At 48.2% G+C, this 21623-nt stretch overlaps 1 protein-coding gene across 1 annotated transcript in view; it reads left to right on the top strand.

Annotated features, from left to right (window-relative positions):
- jag1b (jagged canonical Notch ligand 1b) overlaps positions 1–21623 on the top strand; it is a 99651-nt gene that overhangs the window by 24535 nt on the left and 53493 nt on the right. Inside the window, exons 3-8 of the mRNA XM_071391082.1 lie at positions 981–1032; positions 8050–8307; positions 9756–9816; positions 15500–15630; positions 16797–16916; positions 21181–21294. Of these exons, the coding sequence (XP_071247183.1) occupies positions 981–1032; positions 8050–8307; positions 9756–9816; positions 15500–15630; positions 16797–16916; positions 21181–21294 (736 nt within the window). The remainder of the gene's footprint in view (positions 1–980; positions 1033–8049; positions 8308–9755; positions 9817–15499; positions 15631–16796; positions 16917–21180; positions 21295–21623) is intronic.

Raw genomic sequence — 21623 nt, 5'->3', positions numbered from 1 at the left:
TTAAACCTGATTCACGCAATGTGTACTGATGCATGCTGGTTGTTTACCTTTAGCCAAAGACAATTTATTTATAAATTAGTGCCTTCAAAAAGTATTCATACCGCTTGAATTTAAATTTAGATTTTTGTATCACACAATACTCCATAATGTTTTTTTGACATTTTTACAAATTTATTAAATTAAATTAATTAATTTATTTATGTGTTGAAATGTCTTCAGTCAATAAGTATTCAACCCCATTGTTATGGCAAGCCTAAACATGTTCAGGAGAAAACAACATTTTAATTTAACAAGTTCCATGATCATTTGCATGGACTCTGCGTGCCGTAAGTATTTAACAGGGTTTTAGAATGACAACAAGCTATGAAGGAAAAACTCCTGGTGTTTTGGTGCAGACTTGTTGTTTCAAAGGGATCAGTTTGAATAAGACGAGGCGCAGATTCCCTCCTCTTCATCACATAATGATTAGTTATTAGTGATGAAGGTGATTTTTGTAGATCAATGATTCTGCACAGGTCTGACAGCAATGTAGTCCATCTCAAACACACACACACACACACACATTGGTTTCCGTATTAGATAGTGTTGCAGTCCCAGTGTCGGACTCCGAGTTGGAACGCACCACAGTGTACTCGGTCGGTGGGCGTCCTTCCAGAAAAGTCTTTACATGTCTATTGTCAAGGACTGCAGCTATCAGGGACACTAGATAGTATATTAGAGCCCCGTGTCAATTTACACTAGAGAATGTTTGTTTTAGTGCCAAGTGTTGGTGTTGGTGTTGCTACTTACTATCAATGTTTTGGTTCAGAGTTGCTCTTTGATGTTGTAGTTTGGTTAGGGCTGCAATATTCTGGTAACTTTACCAAGGTTAGCCTGTTCAGGAATCACGGTGGGAAGAGTTTTAGTATGGGGAGGAAGGGGAAAAAGCAGCTGTGTTTGGTTGATGTTGTGTTGACTCTGGTCTCTCCATCTTCCCCCAGAGGTCCTACACGTTGATAGTGGAGGCCTTGGACGCGAACAACGATACCAGCGGTGAGTAGCTCTGTCCTGCTGGCTCTCTCTGTCCCGCTGGCTCTCTCTGTCCCGCTGGCTCTCTCTGGCTCTCTGGCTCTCCCGCTGGCTCTCTCTCTGTCCTGTTTTTAGCTCACTCATTCTTTCTCTCTGTCCTGCATGTTAACCTTAGGGACTCTCCTAGCTGTTGAAGGCACCTCTCCTCCCACTTGGCCCGGTGTGTGTGAGCGCATGTTGACAGGTGTCTGTAACCACCTGACGAAATACCTCAGGGAAAAGGGGGGAGAGCAAGGGAGAGCTGCAGACTGGGAGAGCAAGGGAGAGCTGCAGACTGGGAGAGCAAGGGAGAGCTGCAGACTGGGAGAGAGAGAAGGGATTCGGAGGTGGAGGAATGGGGGTAGTGGTCTGTGGCAGTCCTTCATATGAAAGTGAGCAGTGAGTGTAGTGCGATCGGACAGCAGTCTGGCTCCAGTCACAATGCAGGAGCATGTCTGCTACCTGACCGTTCAGTTACAGGAGGTCACATCACAGATACCTTCTATGTTTCACTATGCTCTGCTACCTGACCGTTCAGTTACAGGAGGTCACATCACATCACAGATACCTTCTATGTTTCACTATGCTCTGCTACCTGACCGTTCAGTTACAGGAGGTCACATCACTGTTCAGATACCTTCTATGTTTCACTATGCTCTGCTACCTGACCTTCCAGCTACAGGAGGTCACATCACAGATACCTTCTATGTTTCACTATGCTCTGCTACCTGACCGTTCAGTTACAGGAGGTCACATCACTGTTCAGATACCTTCTATGTTTCACTATGCTCTGCTACCTGACCTTCCAGCTACAGGAGGTCACATCACAGATACCTTCTATGTTTCACTATGCTCTGCTACCTGACCGTTCAGTTACAGGAGGTCACATCACTGTTCAGATACCTTCTATGTTTCACTATGCTCTGCTACCTGACCTTCCAGCTACAGGAGGTCACATCACAGATACCTTCTATGTTTCACTATGCTCTGCTACCTGACCTTTCAGTTACAGGAGGTCACATCACAGATACCTTCTATGTTTCACTATGCTCTGCTACCTGACCGTTCAGTTACAGGAGGTCACATCACAGATACCTTCTATGTTTCACTATGCTCTGCTACCTGACCGTTCAGCTACAGGAGGTCACATCACTGTTCAGATACCTTCTATGTTTCACTATGGCAGGCTGATGAAGCACAATCAGCCTGCCATAGGCTGTCTGTCTCTGGCTGTCTGTCTCTCTCTTTCTCGGTGTGTCTGAGCTAAAGGTGGGGGGGAAGTGTAGTGGGACTACAGTACGGGGGGGGGTGTAGTGGGACTACAGTACGGGGGGGGGGAGTGTAGTGGGACTACAGTACATGGGGGGGGGGGAGTGTAGTGGGACTACAGTACGGGGGGGGGAGTGTAGTGGGACTACAGTACGGGGGGGGGGAGTGTAGTGGGACTACAGTACGGGGGGTTAGTGTAGTGATACTACAGTACGGGGGGTTAGTGTAGTGGGACTACAGTACGGGGGGTTAGTGTAGTGATACTACAGTACGGGGGGTTAGTGTAGTGGGACTACAGTACGGGGGGGGAGTGTAGTGGGACTACAGTACGGGGGGGGGTTAGTGTAGTGGGACTACAGTACGGGGGGGGTTAGTGTAGTGGGACTACAGTACGGGGGGGGTTAGTGTAGTGGGACCCCAGTACGGGGGGGGGGGTTAGTGTAGTGGGACTACAGTACGGGGGGGGGGGGGGAGTGTAACGGGAGTACAGTCAAATTAGGTTTTCTGTTGACTCATTCTGATGCAGCACGTTTGTTGAATGAGAGACTGAATTTTACTGCAGATGGCTGGGGGAATAGAGCCTGTGTTTTACTGTAGATGGCTGGCTGGGGGAATAGAGCCTGTGTTTTACTGTAGATGGCTGGCTGGGGGAATAGAGCCTGTGTTTTACTGTAGATGGCTGGCTGGGGGAATAGAGACTGTGTTTTACTGTAGATGGCTGGCTGGGGGAATAGAGCCTGTGTTTTACTGTAGATGGCTGGCTGGGGGAATAGAGCCTGTGTTTTACTGTAGATGGCTGGGGGAATAGAGCCTGTGTTTTACTGTAGATGGCTGGCTGGGGGAATAGAGCCTGTGTTTTACTGTAGATGGCTGGCTGGGGGAATAGAGCCTGTGTTTTACTGTAGATGGCTGGCTGGGGGAATAGAGCCTGTGTTTTACTGTAGATGGCTGGCTGGGGGAATAGAGCCTGTGTTTTACTGTAGATGGCTGGCTGGGGGAATAGAGCCTGTGTTTTACTGTAGATGGCTGGCTGGGGGAATAGAGCCTGTGTTTTACTGTAGATGGCTGGCTGGGGGAATAGAACCTGTGTTTTACTGTAGATGGCTGGCTGGGGGAATAGAGCCTGTGTTTTACTGTAGATGGCTGGCTGGGGGAATAGAGCCTGTGTTTTACTGTAGATGGCTGGCTGGGGGAATAGAACCTGTGTTTTACTGTAGATGGCTGGCTGGGGGAATAGAGCCTGTGTTTTACTGTAGATGGCTGGCTGGGGGAATAGAGCCTGTGTTTTACTGTAGATGGCTGGCTGGGGGAATAGAGCCTGTGTTTTACTGTAGATGGCTGGCTGGGGGAATAGAGCCTGTGTTTTACTGTAGATGGCTGGGGGAATAGAGCCTGTGTTTTACTGTAGATGGCTGGCTGGGGGAATAGAACCTGTGTTTTACTGTAGATGGCTGGCTGGGGGAATAGAGCCTGTGTTTTACTGTAGATGGCTGGCTGGGGGAATAGAGCCTGTGTTTTACTGTAGATGGCTGGCTGGGGGAATAGAGCCTGTGTTTTACTGTAGATGGCTGGGGGAATAGAGCCTGTGTTTTACTGCAGATGGCTGGCTGGGGGAATAGAGCCTGTGTTTTACTGTAGATGGCTGGCTGAGGGAATAGAGCCTGTGTTTTACTGTAGATGGCTGGCTGAGGGAATACAGCCTGTGTTTTACTGTAGATGGCTGGCTGAGGGAATAGAGCCTGTGTTTTACTGTAGATGGCTGGCTGAGGGAATAGAGCCTGTGTTTTACTGTAGATGGCTGGCTGGGGGAATAGAGCCTGTGTTTTACTGTAGATGGCTGGCTGGGGGAATAGAGCCTGTGTTTTACTGTAGATGGCTGGCTGGGGGAATAGAGCCTGTGTTTTACTGTAGATGGCTGGCTGGGGGAATAGAGCCTGTGTTTTACTGCAGATGGCTTGCTGGGGGAATAGAGCCTGTGTTTTACTGCAGATGGCTTGCTGGGGGAATAGAGCCTGTGTTTTACTGTAGATGGATGGCTGGGGGAATAGAGCCTGTGTTTTACTGTAGATGGCTGGCTGGGGGAATAGAGCCTGTGTTTTACTGTAGATGGCTGGCTGGGGGAATAGAGCCTGTGTTTTACTGTAGATGGCTGGCTGGGGGAATAGAGCCTGTGTTTTACTGTAGATGGCTGGCTGGGGGAATAGAGCCTGTGTTTTACTGTAGATGGCTGGCTGGGGGAATAGAGACTGTGTTTTACTGTAGATGGCTGGCTGGGGGAATAGAGCCTGTGTTTTACTGTAGATGGCTGGCTGGGGGAATAGAGCCTGTGTTTTACTGTAGATGGCTGGCTGGGGGAATAGAACCTGTGTTTTACTGTAGATGGCTGGCTGGGGGAATAGAGCCTGTGTTTTACTGTAGATGGCTGGCTGGGGGAATAGAGACTGTGTTTTACTGTAGATGGCTGGCTGGGGGAATAGAGCCTGTGTTTTACTGTAGATGGCTGGCTGGGGGAATAGAGCCTGTGTTTTACTGTAGATGGCTGGCTGGGGGAATAGAGCCTGTGTTTTACTGTAAACGAAAAAGTGTTAAACAAATAAAAATATTTTTTATATTTGAGATTCTTCAAAGTAGCCACCCTTTGCCTTGATGACAGCTTTGCACACACTTGGCATTCTCTCAACCAACTTCACCTGGAATGATTTTCAAATAGTCTTGAAGGAGTTCCCACATATACTGAGCACTTGTTGGCTGCTTTTCCTTCACTCTGCAGTCCGACTCATCCCAAACCATCTCAATTGGGTTGAGGTCGGGGGATTGTGGAGGCCAGGTCATCTGATGCAGCACTCCATCACTCTCCTTCTTGGTCAAATAGCCCTTACACAGTCTGGAGGTGTGTTGGGTCATTGTGCTGTTGAGTTGTGTGCAGTAATACACAGGAGGTCAGCTACCATTTTCCTTTTCTCTCTCTCTCTCTCTGTCTCTCTCTCTCTCTGTCTCTCTCTCTCTCTCTCTCTCTCTCTCTCTCTGTCTCTGTCTCTGTCTCTGTCTCTGTCTCTGTCTCTGTCTCTCTCTGTCTCTCTGTCTCTCTGTCTCTCTGTCTCTCTGTCTCTCTGTCTCTCTGTCTCTCTGTCTCTCTCTCTGTCTCTGTCTCTGTCTCTGTCTCTCTGTCTCTGTCTCTCTGTCTCTGTCTCTGTCTCTGTCTCTCTCTCAGATTATATATATATATTATCTATCTATGCCCTGCCAATGTTATTCTTCTGACTATTTAAAAATGATATTTAAATGTATTTGATCTATTTTTGTATATTGTTGATATTAAATGTTATCAGATCTTCAACCCAACACATACTATTAGATAAAGGGAATATGAGTTTACAAATAACAAGATAAAATGGAGACTTATTTATTTAATAATGTTATCCAACACCCATTTCCCCTGTGTGAAAAAGTAATCGCTCCCTTACTCTCAGTAAGTGGTTGTGCCACATTTTTAGCTGCAATGACTCCAACCAAACACTTCCTGTAGTTGTTGATCAGTCTCTCACATCGCTATGGAGGGATTTTGGCCCATAACTGCTTTAACTCAGCGACCATTTGAGGGTTGTCAAGCATGAACGGCTCGTTTCAAATCCTGCCACAACATCTCAATTGGTATTAGGTCTGGATTTGACTATACCATTCCAAAACGTATTTTTTTTGGGTGCTTTTTAACCAATTTCATGTAGTCTTGATTGTGTGGTTTGGATCATTGTCTTTCTGCATGACCCAGCTGTGCTTCAGTTCATAGACCGATGGCCTGACATTCTCCTGTAGAATTCTCTGATAATAGAGCAGAATTCATGGTTCCTTCTAAGGCAAGTCGTCCAGGTCCCGAGGCAGCAAAACATTCCCAAACCATCACACTACCATCCACCAATGCAGTGTTTGATCCCATTATGTCTGGAGACAACCAATCTCATCCAAAAAGTGAACTCCAGTTTGCCAAAAGGTACCTGGAAACACCTGAATGATCATTAAGACTCTTGGAAGAATGTTTTTGGGGAAGGAGACCATAGAGGGCTGCCACAAGCCAACGAGAGAGAGAGAGAGAGAGAGTATTTTTATTTGTTTAACACTTTTTCGTTTACAGTAAAACAGTTAGATCCAGCACCATTCCCCCTATCAGAATACGTCTACATAGACGAGGTGTTTCTAGCCAATCAGATAGGAGTTTTGATTAAAGAACGATCCAGTAGGAGCTAAAGTCAAGGATTGCCTGTAATTTCATCATTTGATATTCTACCACCAATGCAGCTGATATTGATTGTGTATTTTCTGAACCTTCCATTAGCTGGTGATTGAGAAGGATATATCTAATATATTCTAACTGGTTGTATATCTATATCTAATACATTCTAACTGGTTGTATGTCTATATCTAATACATTCTAACTGGTTGTATGTCTATATCTAATACATTCTAACTGGTTGTATGTCTATATCTAATACATTCTAACTGGTTGTATGTCTATATCTAATACATTCTAACTGGTTGTATGTCTATATCTAATACATTCTAACTGGTTGTATGTCTATCTAATACATTCTAACTGGTTGTATGTCTATATCTAATACATTCTAACTGGTTGTATGTCTATATCTAATACATTCTAACTGGTTGTATGTCTATATCTAATACATTCTAACTGGTTGTATGTCTATATCTAATACATTCTAACTGGTTGTATGTCTATATCTAATACATTCTAACTGGTTGTATGTCTATATCTAATACATTCTAACTGGTTGTATGTCTATATCTAATACATTCTAACTGGTTGTATGTCTATATCTAATACATTCTAACTGGTTGTATGTCTATATCTAATACATTCTAACTGGTTGTATGTCTATATCTAATACATTCTAACTGGTTGTATGTCTATATCTAATACATTCTAACTGGTTGTATGTCTATATCTAATACATTCTAACTGGTTGTATGTCTATATCTAATACATTCTAACTGGTTGTATGTCTATATCTAATACATTCTAACTGGTTGTATGTCTATATCTAATACATTCTAACTGGTTGTATGTCTATATCTAATACATTCTAACTGGTTGTATGTCTATCTAATACATTCTAACTGGTTGTATGTCTATATCTAATACATTCTAACTGGTTGTATGTCTATATCTAATACATTCTAACTGGTTGTATGTCTATATCTAATACATTCTAACTGGTTGTATGTCTATATCTAATACATTCTAACTGGTTGTATGTCTATATCTAATACATTCTAACTGGTTGTATGTCTATATCTAATACATTCTAACTGGTTGTATGTCTATATCTAATACATTCTAACTGGTTGTATGTCTATATCTAATACATTCTAACTGGTTGTATGTCTATATCTAATACATTCTAACTGGTTGTATGTCTATATCTAATACATTCTAACTGGTTGTATGTCTATATCTAATACATTCTAACTGGTTGTATGTCTATATCTAATACATTCTAACTGGTTGTATGTCTATATCTAATACATTCTAACTGGTTGTATGTCTATATCTAATACATTCTAACTGGTTGTATGTCTATATCTAATACATTCTAACTGGTTGTATGTCTATATCTAATACATTCTAACTGGTTGTATGTCTATATCTAATACATTCTAACTGGTTGTATGTCTATATCTAATACATTCTAACTGGTTGTATGTCTATGACCCCATTAGGTGGTGATGGTCAGGTGATTGAGAAGGCGTCCCACTCCGGGATGATCAACCCCAGTCATCAGTGGCAGAAGCTCAGTCACAACGGTCCTATTGGTCAGTTTGACTATCGGATCCGGGTCAGCTGTGACGAGCACTACTATGGCTTCGGATGCAACAAGTTCTGCCGACCCCGAGACGAGTTCTTCGGACATTACACCTGCGACTACAACGGGAACAAGACCTGTCTGGAGGGCTGGTCTGGACTAGAATGTAACACACGTATGTAAACACGGACTATTTCCTGCTAACCTCTTGAGATCCCAGAAGGGTTCAACCTAAAGGTGCTTCTTCTGGTTAAATGGATATTAACACACCAGTAGTCTGGGAGGGAGGGGCCATCTGTAGACACAGAGACAGTCTCTACACACAGAGAGGAAAAGACAGGGACAGTCTCTACACAGAGAGAGGGGAAAAGAGAGAGGGACAGTGTCTACACAGAGAGAGAGGAAAAGACAGGGACAGTCTCTACACAGAGAGAGGGGAAAAGAGAGAGGGACAGTGTCTACACAGAGAGAGGGGAAAAGAGAGAGGGACAGTCTCTACACAGAGAGAGGGGAAAAGAGAGAGGGACAGTCTCTACAGAGAGAGAGGGGAAAAGAGAGAGGGACAGTCTCTACAGAGAGAGAGGGGAAAAGAGAGAGGGACAGTCTCTACACAGAGCGAGAGGGGAAAAGAGACAGGGACAGTCTCTACACAGAGCGAGAGGGGAAAAGAGAGAGGGACAGTCTCTACACAGAGCGAGAGGGGAAAAGAGACAGGGACAGTCTCTACACAGAGCGAGAGGGGAAAAGAGAGAGGGACAGTCTCTACACAGAGCGAGAGGGGAAAAGAGACAGGGACAGTCTCTACACAGAGAGAGGGGAAAAGAGACAGGGACAGTCTCTACACAGAGCGAGGGGAAAAGAGAGAGGGACAGTCTCTACACAGAGAGAGGGGAAAAGAGACAGGGACAGTCTCTACACAGAGAGAGGGGAAAAGAGAGAGGGACAGTCTCTACACAGAGAGAGAGGGGAAAAGAGAGAGGGACAGTCTCTACACAGAGCGAGAGGGGAAAAGAGACAGGGACAGTCTCTACACAGAGCGAGAGGGGAAAAGAGACAGGGACAGTCTCTACACAGAGAGAGGGGAAAAGAGACAGGGACAGTCTCTACACAGAGAGAGGGGAAAAGAGAGAGGGACAGTCTCTACACAGAGAGAGGGGAAAAGAGACAGGGACAGTCTCTACACAGAGCGAGAGGGGAAAAGAGACAGGGACAGTCTCTACACAGAGCGAGAGGGGAAAAGAGAGAGGGACAGTCTCTACACACAGAGAGAGGAAAAGAGAGAGACATTCTCTACAGAGAGAGGAAAAGCGACTGGGACAGATTGTCTGTATGCCGGGAGGCTATGGAATTATGATAATATTGACTGGTTTCTGGAGAAAGGGAAATGTTACATTTGGAACACAGTAGGAATGACTTTCAAGAGGTTGATAAACTCGCAACTTCTTGTACCTGCATGTGTCACATGTCAACAGACGGTAGATGCCTAACTGCCACATTTCAGATAGTCACTGACATATGCTAATTTGTCCTCCCTCCCTCTCTCCACCCCTCCCTCTCTCCACCCCTCCCTCTCTCCCTCCCTCCTCCCTCTCTCCCTCCTCCCTCCCTCCTCCTCCCCTGCAGCTATCTGTCGACAGGGCTGCAGTACAGAACATGGACACTGCAAAGAGCCAGATGACTGCAAGTAAGTCTCTCGGTTTCCTCTCTTCTCTCTCTCTCGTCACTAACGTGGAATCTGTTTGCTCCTTCACGTCTGCCATGACGGTTGTGACGGTCGTCATGGAATTTTGGATGACTGTAATTGGCCAGCCAATGGACCACGATCTCTGTAATAACCGTTCGCATAGCAATAAAAAAAAAACAGAATTGTATACTACCGTTTTCTACTTTCCTCTTCTCCGTGCTGCCGTAGAAACGTAATGAACAGAAGGGGCATAACGGGTGGACTGGCGGCCACTACGACTGTACCCCATAGGATCAAAGCAGGAAGTGAAATCAGGAAGTGTACAATATGTGCTGTGATTTATTGACATTACAATAAATACATTCCATTGAATGAGCCACATCAGTTCAATGAGTTTGTACGGACTAATAGCAGTAAGGCCTAATACAACATTTTAATCAAATAATTTTATTTTTCTCTCCTTCGCCCCCCCCCCACCCCCCCCCAATTTCGTGATATCCAATTACGATCTTGTCTCGTCGCTGCATCTCCCCCAATGGGCTGTGAGAAGTAAAGGTCGAGTCACGTGTCCTCCAAAAACATGACCTGCCAAACCGCTCTCCTTAACATCCGACCTCTTAACCCCGCCCACACCGGACTAAACGCTGTTCAACTGACCCGACCGAAGTCTGCCTGCAGGCGCCCGACCCCGCCACAGGAGTCGCGAGAGTACGATGAGCCCCCCCCCCCCCCCCAACCCGGCCAAATTATTTCAACCAGCGCTTCATACCAGACTTCCACAGGAACTCCCAGCCGTTCTGGAATTAGCCTGATTGTGGAATGAGGAATGGCTGTTTCATATGACGACGTCTCTCTCGGACCAGCCAGCCATGTTGATATTTGACTTGTTAGCCAGTTCTGTAACAGAGCGGTCTTTATCAGTCAGGTATGTGATTTTAGTCATTTAGTGTTAAATGTAGATCATGGTTTATTAAGACTGTTTATGCTACAGCCTGAGGTAGAGCAGGGAATGATGGGTATTTTTTCCAAGCCTACCGAACCATTTAGAGATGCCAGTGTTCGCACCACCACCGTGCTTCTCATCTGGGGCGCAGGGATTTGACTTCGGAAAAGATGCCTCCCATGTTTACCAACAGCAGTACTATCCTGAAGAAGAAGCTGTGTGTTTCTGCAGTTTACAAGCTGGGGTTGAGGTATATTTTGTTTTGGTTTCTCTGGATCACAGCCTGGCTTTGTTCTGGTTTGGCCACGTGCCAAAGTCAAGCATTCCTTAACTGATCAGGGTTTTATTATTTATTTTTAATTCAGCCATGTTGTTTATCCCACGTTCTGACGTCACTAGCTTTCCATCGAATGTTTTGTCGTTCGTCCCGAAGAGCACCCTGTTCCCTACATAGTGCACTACTTCTGTCCAGAGCCTTAGTCAAAGGTAGTGCACTATATAAGGACACGGACTTGGTGTGGCCCTACCTTATAACAGTAACAGCTCCAGGCTCAACGGTCCGGGTCTGTGTTACGTCTAGCTAGGTGTGGTTATATTTCTGCAAATGCACCTCCCCATCAGGGACTTAAAGGAAAAGGGTGGATGAAAGCATTGGCTGGAGGCAGTTTCCACCAGTATTACTTCCTTGTGAGGAAGTGTATATTAGGGTAGAGATGGGCGCAGAGCTCTAGGGCAGGGGATTCTCGACCTTTCAAGGGGGCTGGGAACCCCCTTTTTGTGAATGGCAAATGTACCCTCTCGTAATCATAACACAAAATAGCATACGAGAAGTTTTACTATGGCTTTGGCATTGCATGGCTGGACAAAGCACCCTTCTCTTGGCATCGGAGAGATCATTTTGCCGTTTTCAAGCTAATTTTACAGATTTTTGTCATGAGGCAGAGATTTTTTGTTGTTGCAGATTTAAAGCTAATATCCTGCAATTCTATAAGGCAGAGGGAATTTAGCAGGTTTAAAACCTAAATTACAGTGCATTTATGTTTAAAATAATAATTTTGGGGGGGGATTATAAAAAGTATTAATAAAATGAATAAATGGTGGACTACTGTGGATACCAACATCCCTGTGGACCTCCCAGACCCATGTTGCCCAGAGTTAAGAACATACCTTGTATTACATCCTCTAAACTTATTCCACGGATCCCTTGGCCAAAATATGTTTAATCGTTTAGTAATGTTCATTAAAAGGTTATGTACAGTACCAGTCAAAAGTGTGGACACTTAACTCATTCCAGGGTTTTGCTTCACAGAGTTCAAGTAACAGACACATCTCAACATCAACTGTTCAGAGGCGACTGCGTGAATCAGGCCTTCATGGTCGAATTGCTTTAAAGAAACCACTACTAAAGGACACCAATAAGAAGAAGAGACTTGCTTGGGCCAAGAAACACAAGGAATGGACATTAGACTGGTGGAAATCTGTCCTTTGGTCTGATGAGTCTAAATGTGAGATTTTTGGTTCCAACCGCTGTGTCTTTGTGAGATGCAGAGTAGGTGAACGGAGTATCTCTGCATGTGTGATTCCCACCGTGAAGCATGGAGGAGGAGGTGTGATGGTGTGGGGCTGGTGACACTAGCAGTGATTTATTTAGAATTCTGCAGCGATACTCCATCCCATCAGGTTTGCGCTTAGTGGGACTATCACTTGTTTTTCAACAGGACAATGACCCAAAACACACCTCCAGGCTGTGTAAGGGCTATTTGACCAAGGAGAGTGATGGAGTGCTGCATCAGATGACCTGGCCTCCACAATCCCCCAACCTCAACCCAATTGAGATGGTTTGGGATGAGTTGGACCGCAGATTTTAGGAACAGCAGCCAACCATTGCTCAGCATATGTGGGAACTCCTTCAAGACTGTTGGAAAAGCATTCCCTGTGAAGCTGGTTGAGAGAATGCCAGGAGTGTGCAAAGCTGTCAATATATTTTTATTTTGTTTTAACACTTTTTTGTTGTTGTTGTTGTTTACTACATGATTCCATATGTGTTATTTCATCGTTTTGATGTCTAGAATGTAGAAAATAGTAAAAAATAAATAAAGACAAACCCTTAAATGAGTAGGTGACCAAACGTTTGACTGGTACTGTGTTTTTAAATGTATATAATAAAAAAATGTGTAACTATATTTTCAGAACTATATGCAGATCCTCGACAGTACTTCCATGCCCCCCCCCCACTTTGAGAGGCCCTGTGTACTAGTGTTGTCCCCCCCCACTTTGAGAGGCCCTGTGTACTAGTGCTCTGACCTCTCCAGATAGTCTGTTTAGGTTGCGCTCCACCACTTCACTGGTAGTTAAGGCTCCTATTTACTCAGAGCTGCTTCGGGGAAATTCACGACCTAGTGCCTGTTTTCAACGCGTCCAGGAGTAGAAGTCTGTTCTCTTCTTTTTTTTAATCTGAGCCTAGCGGACCGCACCATACCCCCCAGGCCAGAAGCCTCGTTATCAGTGACTGAAAGGCTGCCAAGACAGGTTTAATTGCGGAGCCCAGTTAAAAACATGTTTGTTTTTTTTTAAACAAACTCTCCCAAGACTTTTAGTTCCTGTTTTTCATGAGCCAGTCCATCTCCTCGCTGCCGCGGGGCAAGAGAATAGTCACAGCTCTCTGACCACAGAACTAGCCAGATCTATAATTATGTTTGACTCTTTGCTTTGGGGGTTATTTGTCTAGCCTTTCCCATGAAATATGTGTTTGCAACTCCACAGTGAAGCGTGTGTGTGTGTGTGTGTGTGTGCACGCGGGTCCGTGACAGAGTGATCTCTGTGTACATTAGACAGGGACAAACTGTTATGTCGGTGTGTTTTGTAGAACGGTATGAGAGATGTTATCGTTGTGTGTTTTGGGATAGAAGCGCCCGAGTGGCGCAGCGGTCTAAGGCAGTGCAAGAGGCGTCACCACAGATCCTGGTTCGAATCCAGGCTGTATCACATCCGGCTGTTATTGAGAGTCCCATAGGGCGGCGCACAGTTGGCCCAGCGTCGTCCGGGTTTTGGCCGGGGGTAGGCTGTCATTGTAAATAAGAATTAGTTCTTAACTGACTTGCTTAGTTAAATAAAAGTTAAATACAATAAATATAGATGACTAACTGTAGTGTGTTTTGTGTGTTTGTCAGGTGTCTTACTGTGTGTGTGTGTGTTTGTCAGGTGTCTTACTGTGTGTGTGTGTTTGTCAGGTGTAATACTGTGTGTTGGCCCTCCAGGTATAATACTGTGTGTTGGCCCTCCAGGTATAATACTGTGTGTTGGCCCTCCAGGTATAATACTGTGTGTTGGCCCTCCAGGTATAATACTGTGTGTGGCCCTCCAGGTATAATACTGTGTGTTGGCCCTCCAGGTATAATACTGTGTGTTGGCCCTCCAGGTATAATACTGTGTGTTGGTCCTCCAGGTATAATACTGTGTGTTGGCCCTCCAGGTATAATACTGTGTGTTGGCCCTCCAGGTATAATACTGTGTGTTGGCCCTCCAGGTATAATACTGTGTGTTGGCCCTCCAGGTATAATACTGTGTGTTGGCCCTCCAGGTATAATACTGTGTGTGGCCCTCCAGGTATAATACTGTGTGTTGGCCCTCCAGGTATAATACTGTGTGTTGGCCCTCCAGGTATAATACTGTGTGTTGGTCCTCCAGGTATAATACTGTGTGTTGGCCCTCCAGGTATAATACTGTGTGTTGGCCCTCCAGGTATAATACTGTGTGTTGGCCCTCCAGGTATAATACTGTGCGTTGGCCCTCCAGGTATAATACTGTGCGTTGGCCCTCCAGGTATAATACTGTGTGTTGGCCCTCCAGGTATAATACTGTGTGTTGGCCCTCCAGGTATAATACTGTGTGTTGGCCCTCCAGGTATAATACTGTGTGTTGGCCCTCTAGGTATAATACTGTGTGTTGGCCCTCCAGGTATAATACTGTGTGTTGGTCCTCCAGGTATAATACTGTGTGTTGGCCCTCCAGGTATAATACTGTGTGTTGGCCCTCCAGGTATAATACTGTGTGTTGGCCCTCCAGGTATAATACTGTGTGTTGGCCCTCCAGGTATAATACTGTGTGTTGGCCCTCCAGGTATAATACTGTGTGTTGGCCCTCCAGGTATAATACTGTGTGTTGGCCCTCCAGGTATAATACTGTGCGTTGGCCCTCCAGGTATAATACTGTGCGTTGGCCCTCCAGGTATAATACTGTGCGTTGGTCCTCCAGGTATAATACTGTGCGTTGGCCCTCCAGGTATAATACTGTGCGTTGGCCCTCCAGGTATAATACTGTGCGTTGGCCCTCCAGGTATAATACTGTGCGTTGGCCCTCCAGGTATAATACTGTGTGTTGGCCCTCCAGGTATAATACTGTGTGTTGGCCCTCCAGGTATAATACTGTGTGTTGGCCCTCCAGGTATAATACTGTGCGTTGGCCCTCCAGGTATAATACTGTGCGTTGGCCCTCCAGGTATAATACTGTGCGTTGGCCCTCCAGGTATAATACTGTGCGTTGGACCTCCAGGTATAATACTGTGCGTTGGACCTCCAGGTATAATACTGTGCGTTGGCCCTCCAGGTATAATACTGTGTGTTGGCCCTCCAGGTATAATACTGTGTGTTGGCCCTCCAGGTATAATACTGTGTGTTGGCCCTCCAGGTATAATACTGTGTGTTGGCCCTCCAGGTATAATACTGTGTGTTGGCCCTCTAGGTGTCTGTATGGATGGCAGGGGCAGTACTGTGATCAGTGTATTCCTCACCCTGGCTGTGTCCATGGAACCTGTGTTGAACCCTGGCAGTGTCTGTGTGATACCAACTGGGGAGGACATCTCTGTGACAAAGGTAGGTCTAGTCCAGCCCCCCCCCCCCCCGTTTCTAGCCCAGCCCAGGCCCGTCTAGCCCAGCCCCCCCCCGTCTAGCCCAGCCCCCCCCCCCGTCTAGCCCAGCCCCCCCGTCTAGCCCAGCCCCCCCGTCTAGCCCAGCCCCCCCGTCTAGCCCCGTCTAGCCCAGGCCCCCCCCGTCTAGCCCCCCCGTCTAGCCCAGCCCCCCCGTCTAGCCCAGCCCCCCCCGTCTAGCCCAGCCCCCCCGTCTAGCCCCGGCCCGTCTAGCCCAGCCCCCCCGTCTAGCCCAGCCCCCCCGTCTAGCCCAGGCCCGTCTAGCCCAGGCCCCCCCGTCTAGCCCAGGCCCGTCTAGCCCAGGCCCCCCCGTCTAGCCCCGGCCCGTCTAGCCCAGCCCCGCTCACATGTTTGTAGTCCTTTCCTTCCTCCCTGCCTTGAAGGAACCACTGGACAGGTGAAGGCCCTGTAGTGGGTACCCTGTAGTGGGTACCCTGTAGTGGGTACCCTGTAGTGGGTACCTTGTAGTGGGTACCTTGTAGTGGGTACCTTGTAGTGGGTACCTTGAAGTGGGTACCTTGTAGTGGATGCCCTGTAGTGGGTACCCTGTAGCGGGTACCTTGTAGCGGGTACCCTGTAGCGGGTACCTTGTAGCGTGTACCCTGTAGCGGGTACCCTGTAGTGGGTACCCTGTAGCGGGTACCTTGTAGCGGGTACCCTGTAGCGGGTACCTTGTAGCGGATGCCCTGTAGCGGATGCCCTGTAGTGGGTACCCTGTAGCGGGTACCCTGTAGTGGGTACCCTGTAGCGGGTACCTTGTAGCGGGTACCCTGTAGCGGGTGCCCTGTAGCGGATGCCCTGTAGTGGGTACCCTGTAGCGGGTGCCCTGTAGCGGGTGCCCTGTAGCGGGTACCCTGTAGCGGGTACCCTGTAGCGGGTACCCTGTAGCGGGTACCTTGTAGCGGGTACCTTGTGTTCTAACATGTCTAATCAGTGATTACTGGAAGGAAGGAAGGAAGGAAGGAAGGAAGGAAGGAAGGAAGGGAGGGAGGATACTCTCCCTCAGACATAATATTCCTAACTACCCTCACAAATGTCTCAATCACTTATAGTACCCGTGTGATTGGAAGAGCCGGTGTTCCTGCTATCTCTAAATCTCTCTGTCTCTCTCAGATCTGAACTTCTGTGGGACCAAACAGCCCTGTCTGAACGGGGGAACCTGCAGCAACACGGGACCTGACAAATACCAGTGTTCCTGTGCTGAGGGATACTCTGGAGTCACCTGTGAGAGGGGTAGGTAGTTACTGTGAGAGGGGTAGGTAGTTACTGTGAGAGGGGTGGGGTAGTTACTGTGAGAGGGGTGGGTAGTTACTGTGAGAGGGGTAGGTAGTTACTGTGAGAGGGGTAGGTAGTTACTGTGAGAGGGGTGGGTAGTTACTGTGAGAGGGGTGGGTAGTTACTGTGAGAGGGGTGGGTAGTTACTGTGAGAGGGGTGGGTAGTTACTGTGAGAGGAGTGGGTAGTTACTGTGAGGAGGGGTGAGGTAGTTACTGTGAGGGGGGTGGGTAGTTACTGTGAGGGGGGTAGGGTAGTTACTGTGAGGGGGGTGGGTAGTTACTGTGAGGGGGGTAGGGTAGTTACTGTGAGGGGGGTGGGTAGTTACTGTGAGGGGGGTAGGGTAGTTACTGTGAGGGGGGTAGGGTAGTTACTGTGAGGAGGGTGGGTAGTTACTGTGAGGAGGGTGGGTAGTTACTGTGAGGAGGGTGGGTAGTTACTGTGAGGAGGGTAGGGTAGTTACTGTGAGGGGGGTAGGGTAGTTACTGTGAGGAGGGTGGGTAGTTACTGTGAGGAGGGTGGGTAGTTACTGTGAGGAGGGTGGGTAGTTACTGTGAGAGGGGTGGGTAGTTACTGTGAGAGGGGTAGGTAGTTACTGTGAGAGGGGTGGGTAGTTACTGTGAGAGGGGTAGGTAGTTACTGTGAGAGGGGTGGGTAGTTACTGTGAGGGGGGTGGGTAGTTACTGTGAGAGGAGTGGGTAGTTACTGTGAGGGGGGTGGGTAGTTACTGTGAGGGGGGTAGGTAGTTACTGTGAGGAGGGTGGGTAGTTACTGTGAGGAGGGTGGGTAGTTACTGTGAGGGGGGTAGGGTAGTTACTGTGAGGAGGGTGGGTAGTTACTGTGAGGAGGGTGGGTAGTTACTGTGAGGAGGGTGGGTAGTTACTGTGAGGAGGGTGGGTAGTTACTGTGAGAGGAGTGGGTAGTTACTGTGAGGGGGGTGGGTAGTTACTGTGAGAGGAGTGGGTAGTTACTGTGAGGGGGGTGGGTAGTTACTGTGAGAGGAGTGGGTAGTTACTGTGAGGGGGGTGGGTAGTTACTGTGAGGGGGGTAGGGTAGTTACTGTGAGGGGGGTAGGGTAGTTACTGTGAGGAGGGTGGGTAGTTACTGTGAGGAGGGTGGGTAGTTACTGTGAGGAGGGTGGGTAGTTACTGTGAGGAGGGTAGGGTAGTTACTGTGAGGGGGGTAGGGTAGTTACTGTGAGGAGGGTGGGTAGTTACTGTGAGGAGGGTGGGTAGTTACTGTGAGAGGGGTGGGTAGTTACTGTGAGAGGGGTAGGTAGTTACTGTGAGAGGGGTGGGTAGTTACTGTGAGAGGGGTAGGTAGTTACTGTGAGAGGGGTGGGTAGTTACTGTGAGAGGGGTGGGTAGTTACTGTGAGAGGGGTGGGTAGTTACTGTGAGAGGAGTGGGTAGTTACTGTGAGAGGGGTGGGTAGTTACTGTGAGAGGGGTGGGTAGTTACTGTGAGAGGGGTGGGTAGTTACTGTGAGAGGGGTGGGTAGTTACTGTGAGAGGGGTGGGTAGTTACTGTGAGAGGGGTGGGTAGTTACTGTGAGAGGGGTGGGTAGTTACTGTGAGAGGGGTGGGTAGTTACTGTGAGAGGGGTGGGTAGTTACTGTGAGAGGGGTGGGTAGTTACTGTGAGAGGGGTGGGTAGTTACTGTGAGAGGGGTGGGTAGTTACTGTGAGAGGGGTGGGTAGTTACTGTGAGAGGGGTGGGTAGTTACTGTGAGAGGGGTGGGTAGTTACTGTGAGAGGGGTAGGTAGTTACTGTGAGAGGGGTGGGGTAGTTACTGTGAGAGGGGTGGGTAGTTACTGTGAGAGGGGTGGGTAGTTACTGTGAGAGGGGTAGGTAGTTACTGTGAGAGGGGTGGGGTAGTTACTGTGAGAGGGGTAGGTAGTTACTGTGAGAGGTGTAGGTAGTTACTGTGAGAGGGTGGGGTAGTTACTGTGAGAGGGGTGGGTAGTTACTGTGAGAGGGGTGGGTAGTTACTGTGAGAGGGGTGGGTAGTTACTGTGAGAGGGGTGGGTAGTTACTGTGAGAGGGGTGGGTAGTTACTGTGAGAGGGGTGGGGGTAGTTACTGTGAGAGGGGTAGGTAGTTACTGTGAGAGGGGTGGGTAGTTACTGTGAGAGGGGTGGGTAGTTACTGTGAGAGGGGTGGGGTAGTTACTGTGAGAGGGGTGGGGTAGTTACTGTGAGAGGGGTGGGGTAGTTACTGTGAGAGGGGTGGGGTAGTTACTGTGAGAGGGGTGGGTAGTTACTGTGAGAGGGGTGGGTAGTTACTGTGAGAGGGGTGGGTAGTTACTGTGAGAGGGGTGGGTAGTTACTGTGAGAGGGGTGGGTAGTTACTGTGAGAGGGGTAGGTAGTTACTGTGAGAGGGGTGGGGGTAGTTACTGTGAGAGGGGTGGGGTAGTTACTGTGAGAGGGGTGGGGTAGTTACTGTGAGAGGGGTGGGGTAGTTACTGTGAGAGGGGTGGGGTAGTTACTGTGAGAGGGGTGGGGTAGTTACCTTCAGCCCCCCTCTCCACCCTCATCCATGGGCGGAGTATCCCCCCCCCCCCCAATACCCTGCTGTACAAACCCCCTCTCATTACCCCCTCCCCCTCTCATTACCCCCTCCCCTCTATCCCTCACTCCCTTCAGACCACAAGGCCAGGAAATCATCTTTCATGCTAAGTTGACCCATCCAATGCACCGTGACCAGGCCTCATCCCTCTCCCCCTCCCTCATTCCGTGCCATTCTTCTCCCGAGGGGCGGCAGAAGATGGTGGGAGGGAGAGAGAGAGAGGTGGATGGAGAGGGTAGGATGGATGGGGTGATGAATTTCTCTTGTGGTTGGAGGTTAAGTCTGACTGCTTCCTAAATGAATACATAATGAATGATTGATTTCACTGAGAGACTGGGGGGGGTGGGGGGGATCTTGTGTATGAAACGAGGGGTCAGAGAGAGGGAAACCTATCTCCAGGCACCGGAGTATTACTTTTCACTCCATTTTACATCCGATCCCCAAAACCATGAACAATATTCAATTTAAACCAACATTTTGTCAAGTACTTTTTTTTAACGTTCTGTGGTGTCCTGAAACAATGGACTTTGACGTCACTCGGGGGGACTCAGCCAATCAACTGCAGCGTATTACTATAGAAATTAACCTTAGTCCTTTGCCTAATAGCAGAATTAAGATGCCTGGTCATTCATATAGGCATCTGATTCTAGAAATGACATCTCTATTTTGACCTTTCACCTTATGTGACAGGCCTATATCAACAATGGGCTCTCCCTCCTACAGCCTTGTTCCTGCTCTGTGCTCTCCCTCCTACAGCCTTGTTCCTGCTCTGTGCTCTCCCTCCTACAGCCTTGTTCCTGCTCTGTGCTCTCCCTCCTAGAGCCTTGTTCCTGCTCTGTGCTCTCCCTCCTACAGCCTTGTTCCTGCTCTGTGCTCTCCCTCCTACAGCCTTGTTCCTGCTCTGTGCTCTCCCTCCTACAGCCTTGTTCCTGCTCTGTGCTCTCCCTCCTACAGCCTTGTTCCTGCTCTGTGCTCTCCCTCCTAGAGCCTTGTTCCTGCTCTGTGCTCTCCCTCCTACAGCCTTGTTCCTGCTCTGCGCTCTCCCTCCTACAGCCTTGTTCCTGCTCTGCGCTCTCCCTCCTACAGCCTTGTTCCTGCTCTGCGCTCTCCCTCCTACAGCCTTGTTCCTGCTCTGCGCTCTCCCTCCTAGAGCCTTGTTCCTGCTCTGCGCTCTCCCTCCTACAGCCTTGTTCCTGCTCTGTGCTCTCCCTCCTAGAGCCTTGTTCCTGCTCTGTGCTCTCCCTCCTAGAGCCTTGTTCCTGCTCTGTGCTCTCCCTCCTACAGCCTTGTTCCTGCTCTGTGCTCTCCCTCCTACAGCCTTGTTCCTGCTCTGTGCTCTCCCTCCTACAGCCTTGTTCCTGCTCTGTGCTCTCCCTCCTACAGCCTTGTTCCTGCTCTGTGCTCTCCCTCCTACACCCTTGTTCCTGCTCTGCGCTCTCCCTCCTACAGCCTTGTTCCTGCTCTGTGCTCTCCCTCCTAGAGCCTGGGTGTATGGGGATTCGGGGGGTGTAGGATAGGGGGTGGGGTGATTCGGGGGGTGTATGGGGATTCGGGGGGTGTAGGATAGGAGCCTGTGTGTTGCTCTGGATAAGAGCATCAGCTAAATGACATGTCAGTGTCAACAGAGTGTATTAAACCCTGTGTTTCTCCCCTCACAGCGGAACATGCATGTCTGTCTGAGCCCTGCTCTAATGGAGGGAGCTGTGTTGAGACCAGTCTGGGTTATGAGTGTGTCTGTTCCCCGGGCTGGAGCGGACCCTCCTGTAGTCTCAGTAAGAACACATACACACACACACATACACAGACCTACACACACACACACACACACACACATACACAGACCTACACACACACACACACACACACACACACACACACACACACACACACACACACACACACACACACACACACACACACATACACAGACCTACACACACACACACACACACACACATACACAGACCTACACACACACACACACATACACAGACCTACACACACACATACACACACACAGACCTCAACACACACACACACACACAGACCTACACACACACACAGACCTACACACACAGACCTCAACACACACACACAGACC

Source organism: Salvelinus alpinus, chromosome 3 (genome assembly GCF_045679555.1).
Source record: "Salvelinus alpinus chromosome 3, SLU_Salpinus.1, whole genome shotgun sequence".
NCBI lineage: Eukaryota > Metazoa > Chordata > Actinopteri > Salmoniformes > Salmonidae > Salvelinus > Salvelinus alpinus.
The sequence above is the reverse complement of the archived record's forward strand: the minus strand, read 5'-3'. Positions and strand labels throughout refer to the sequence as shown.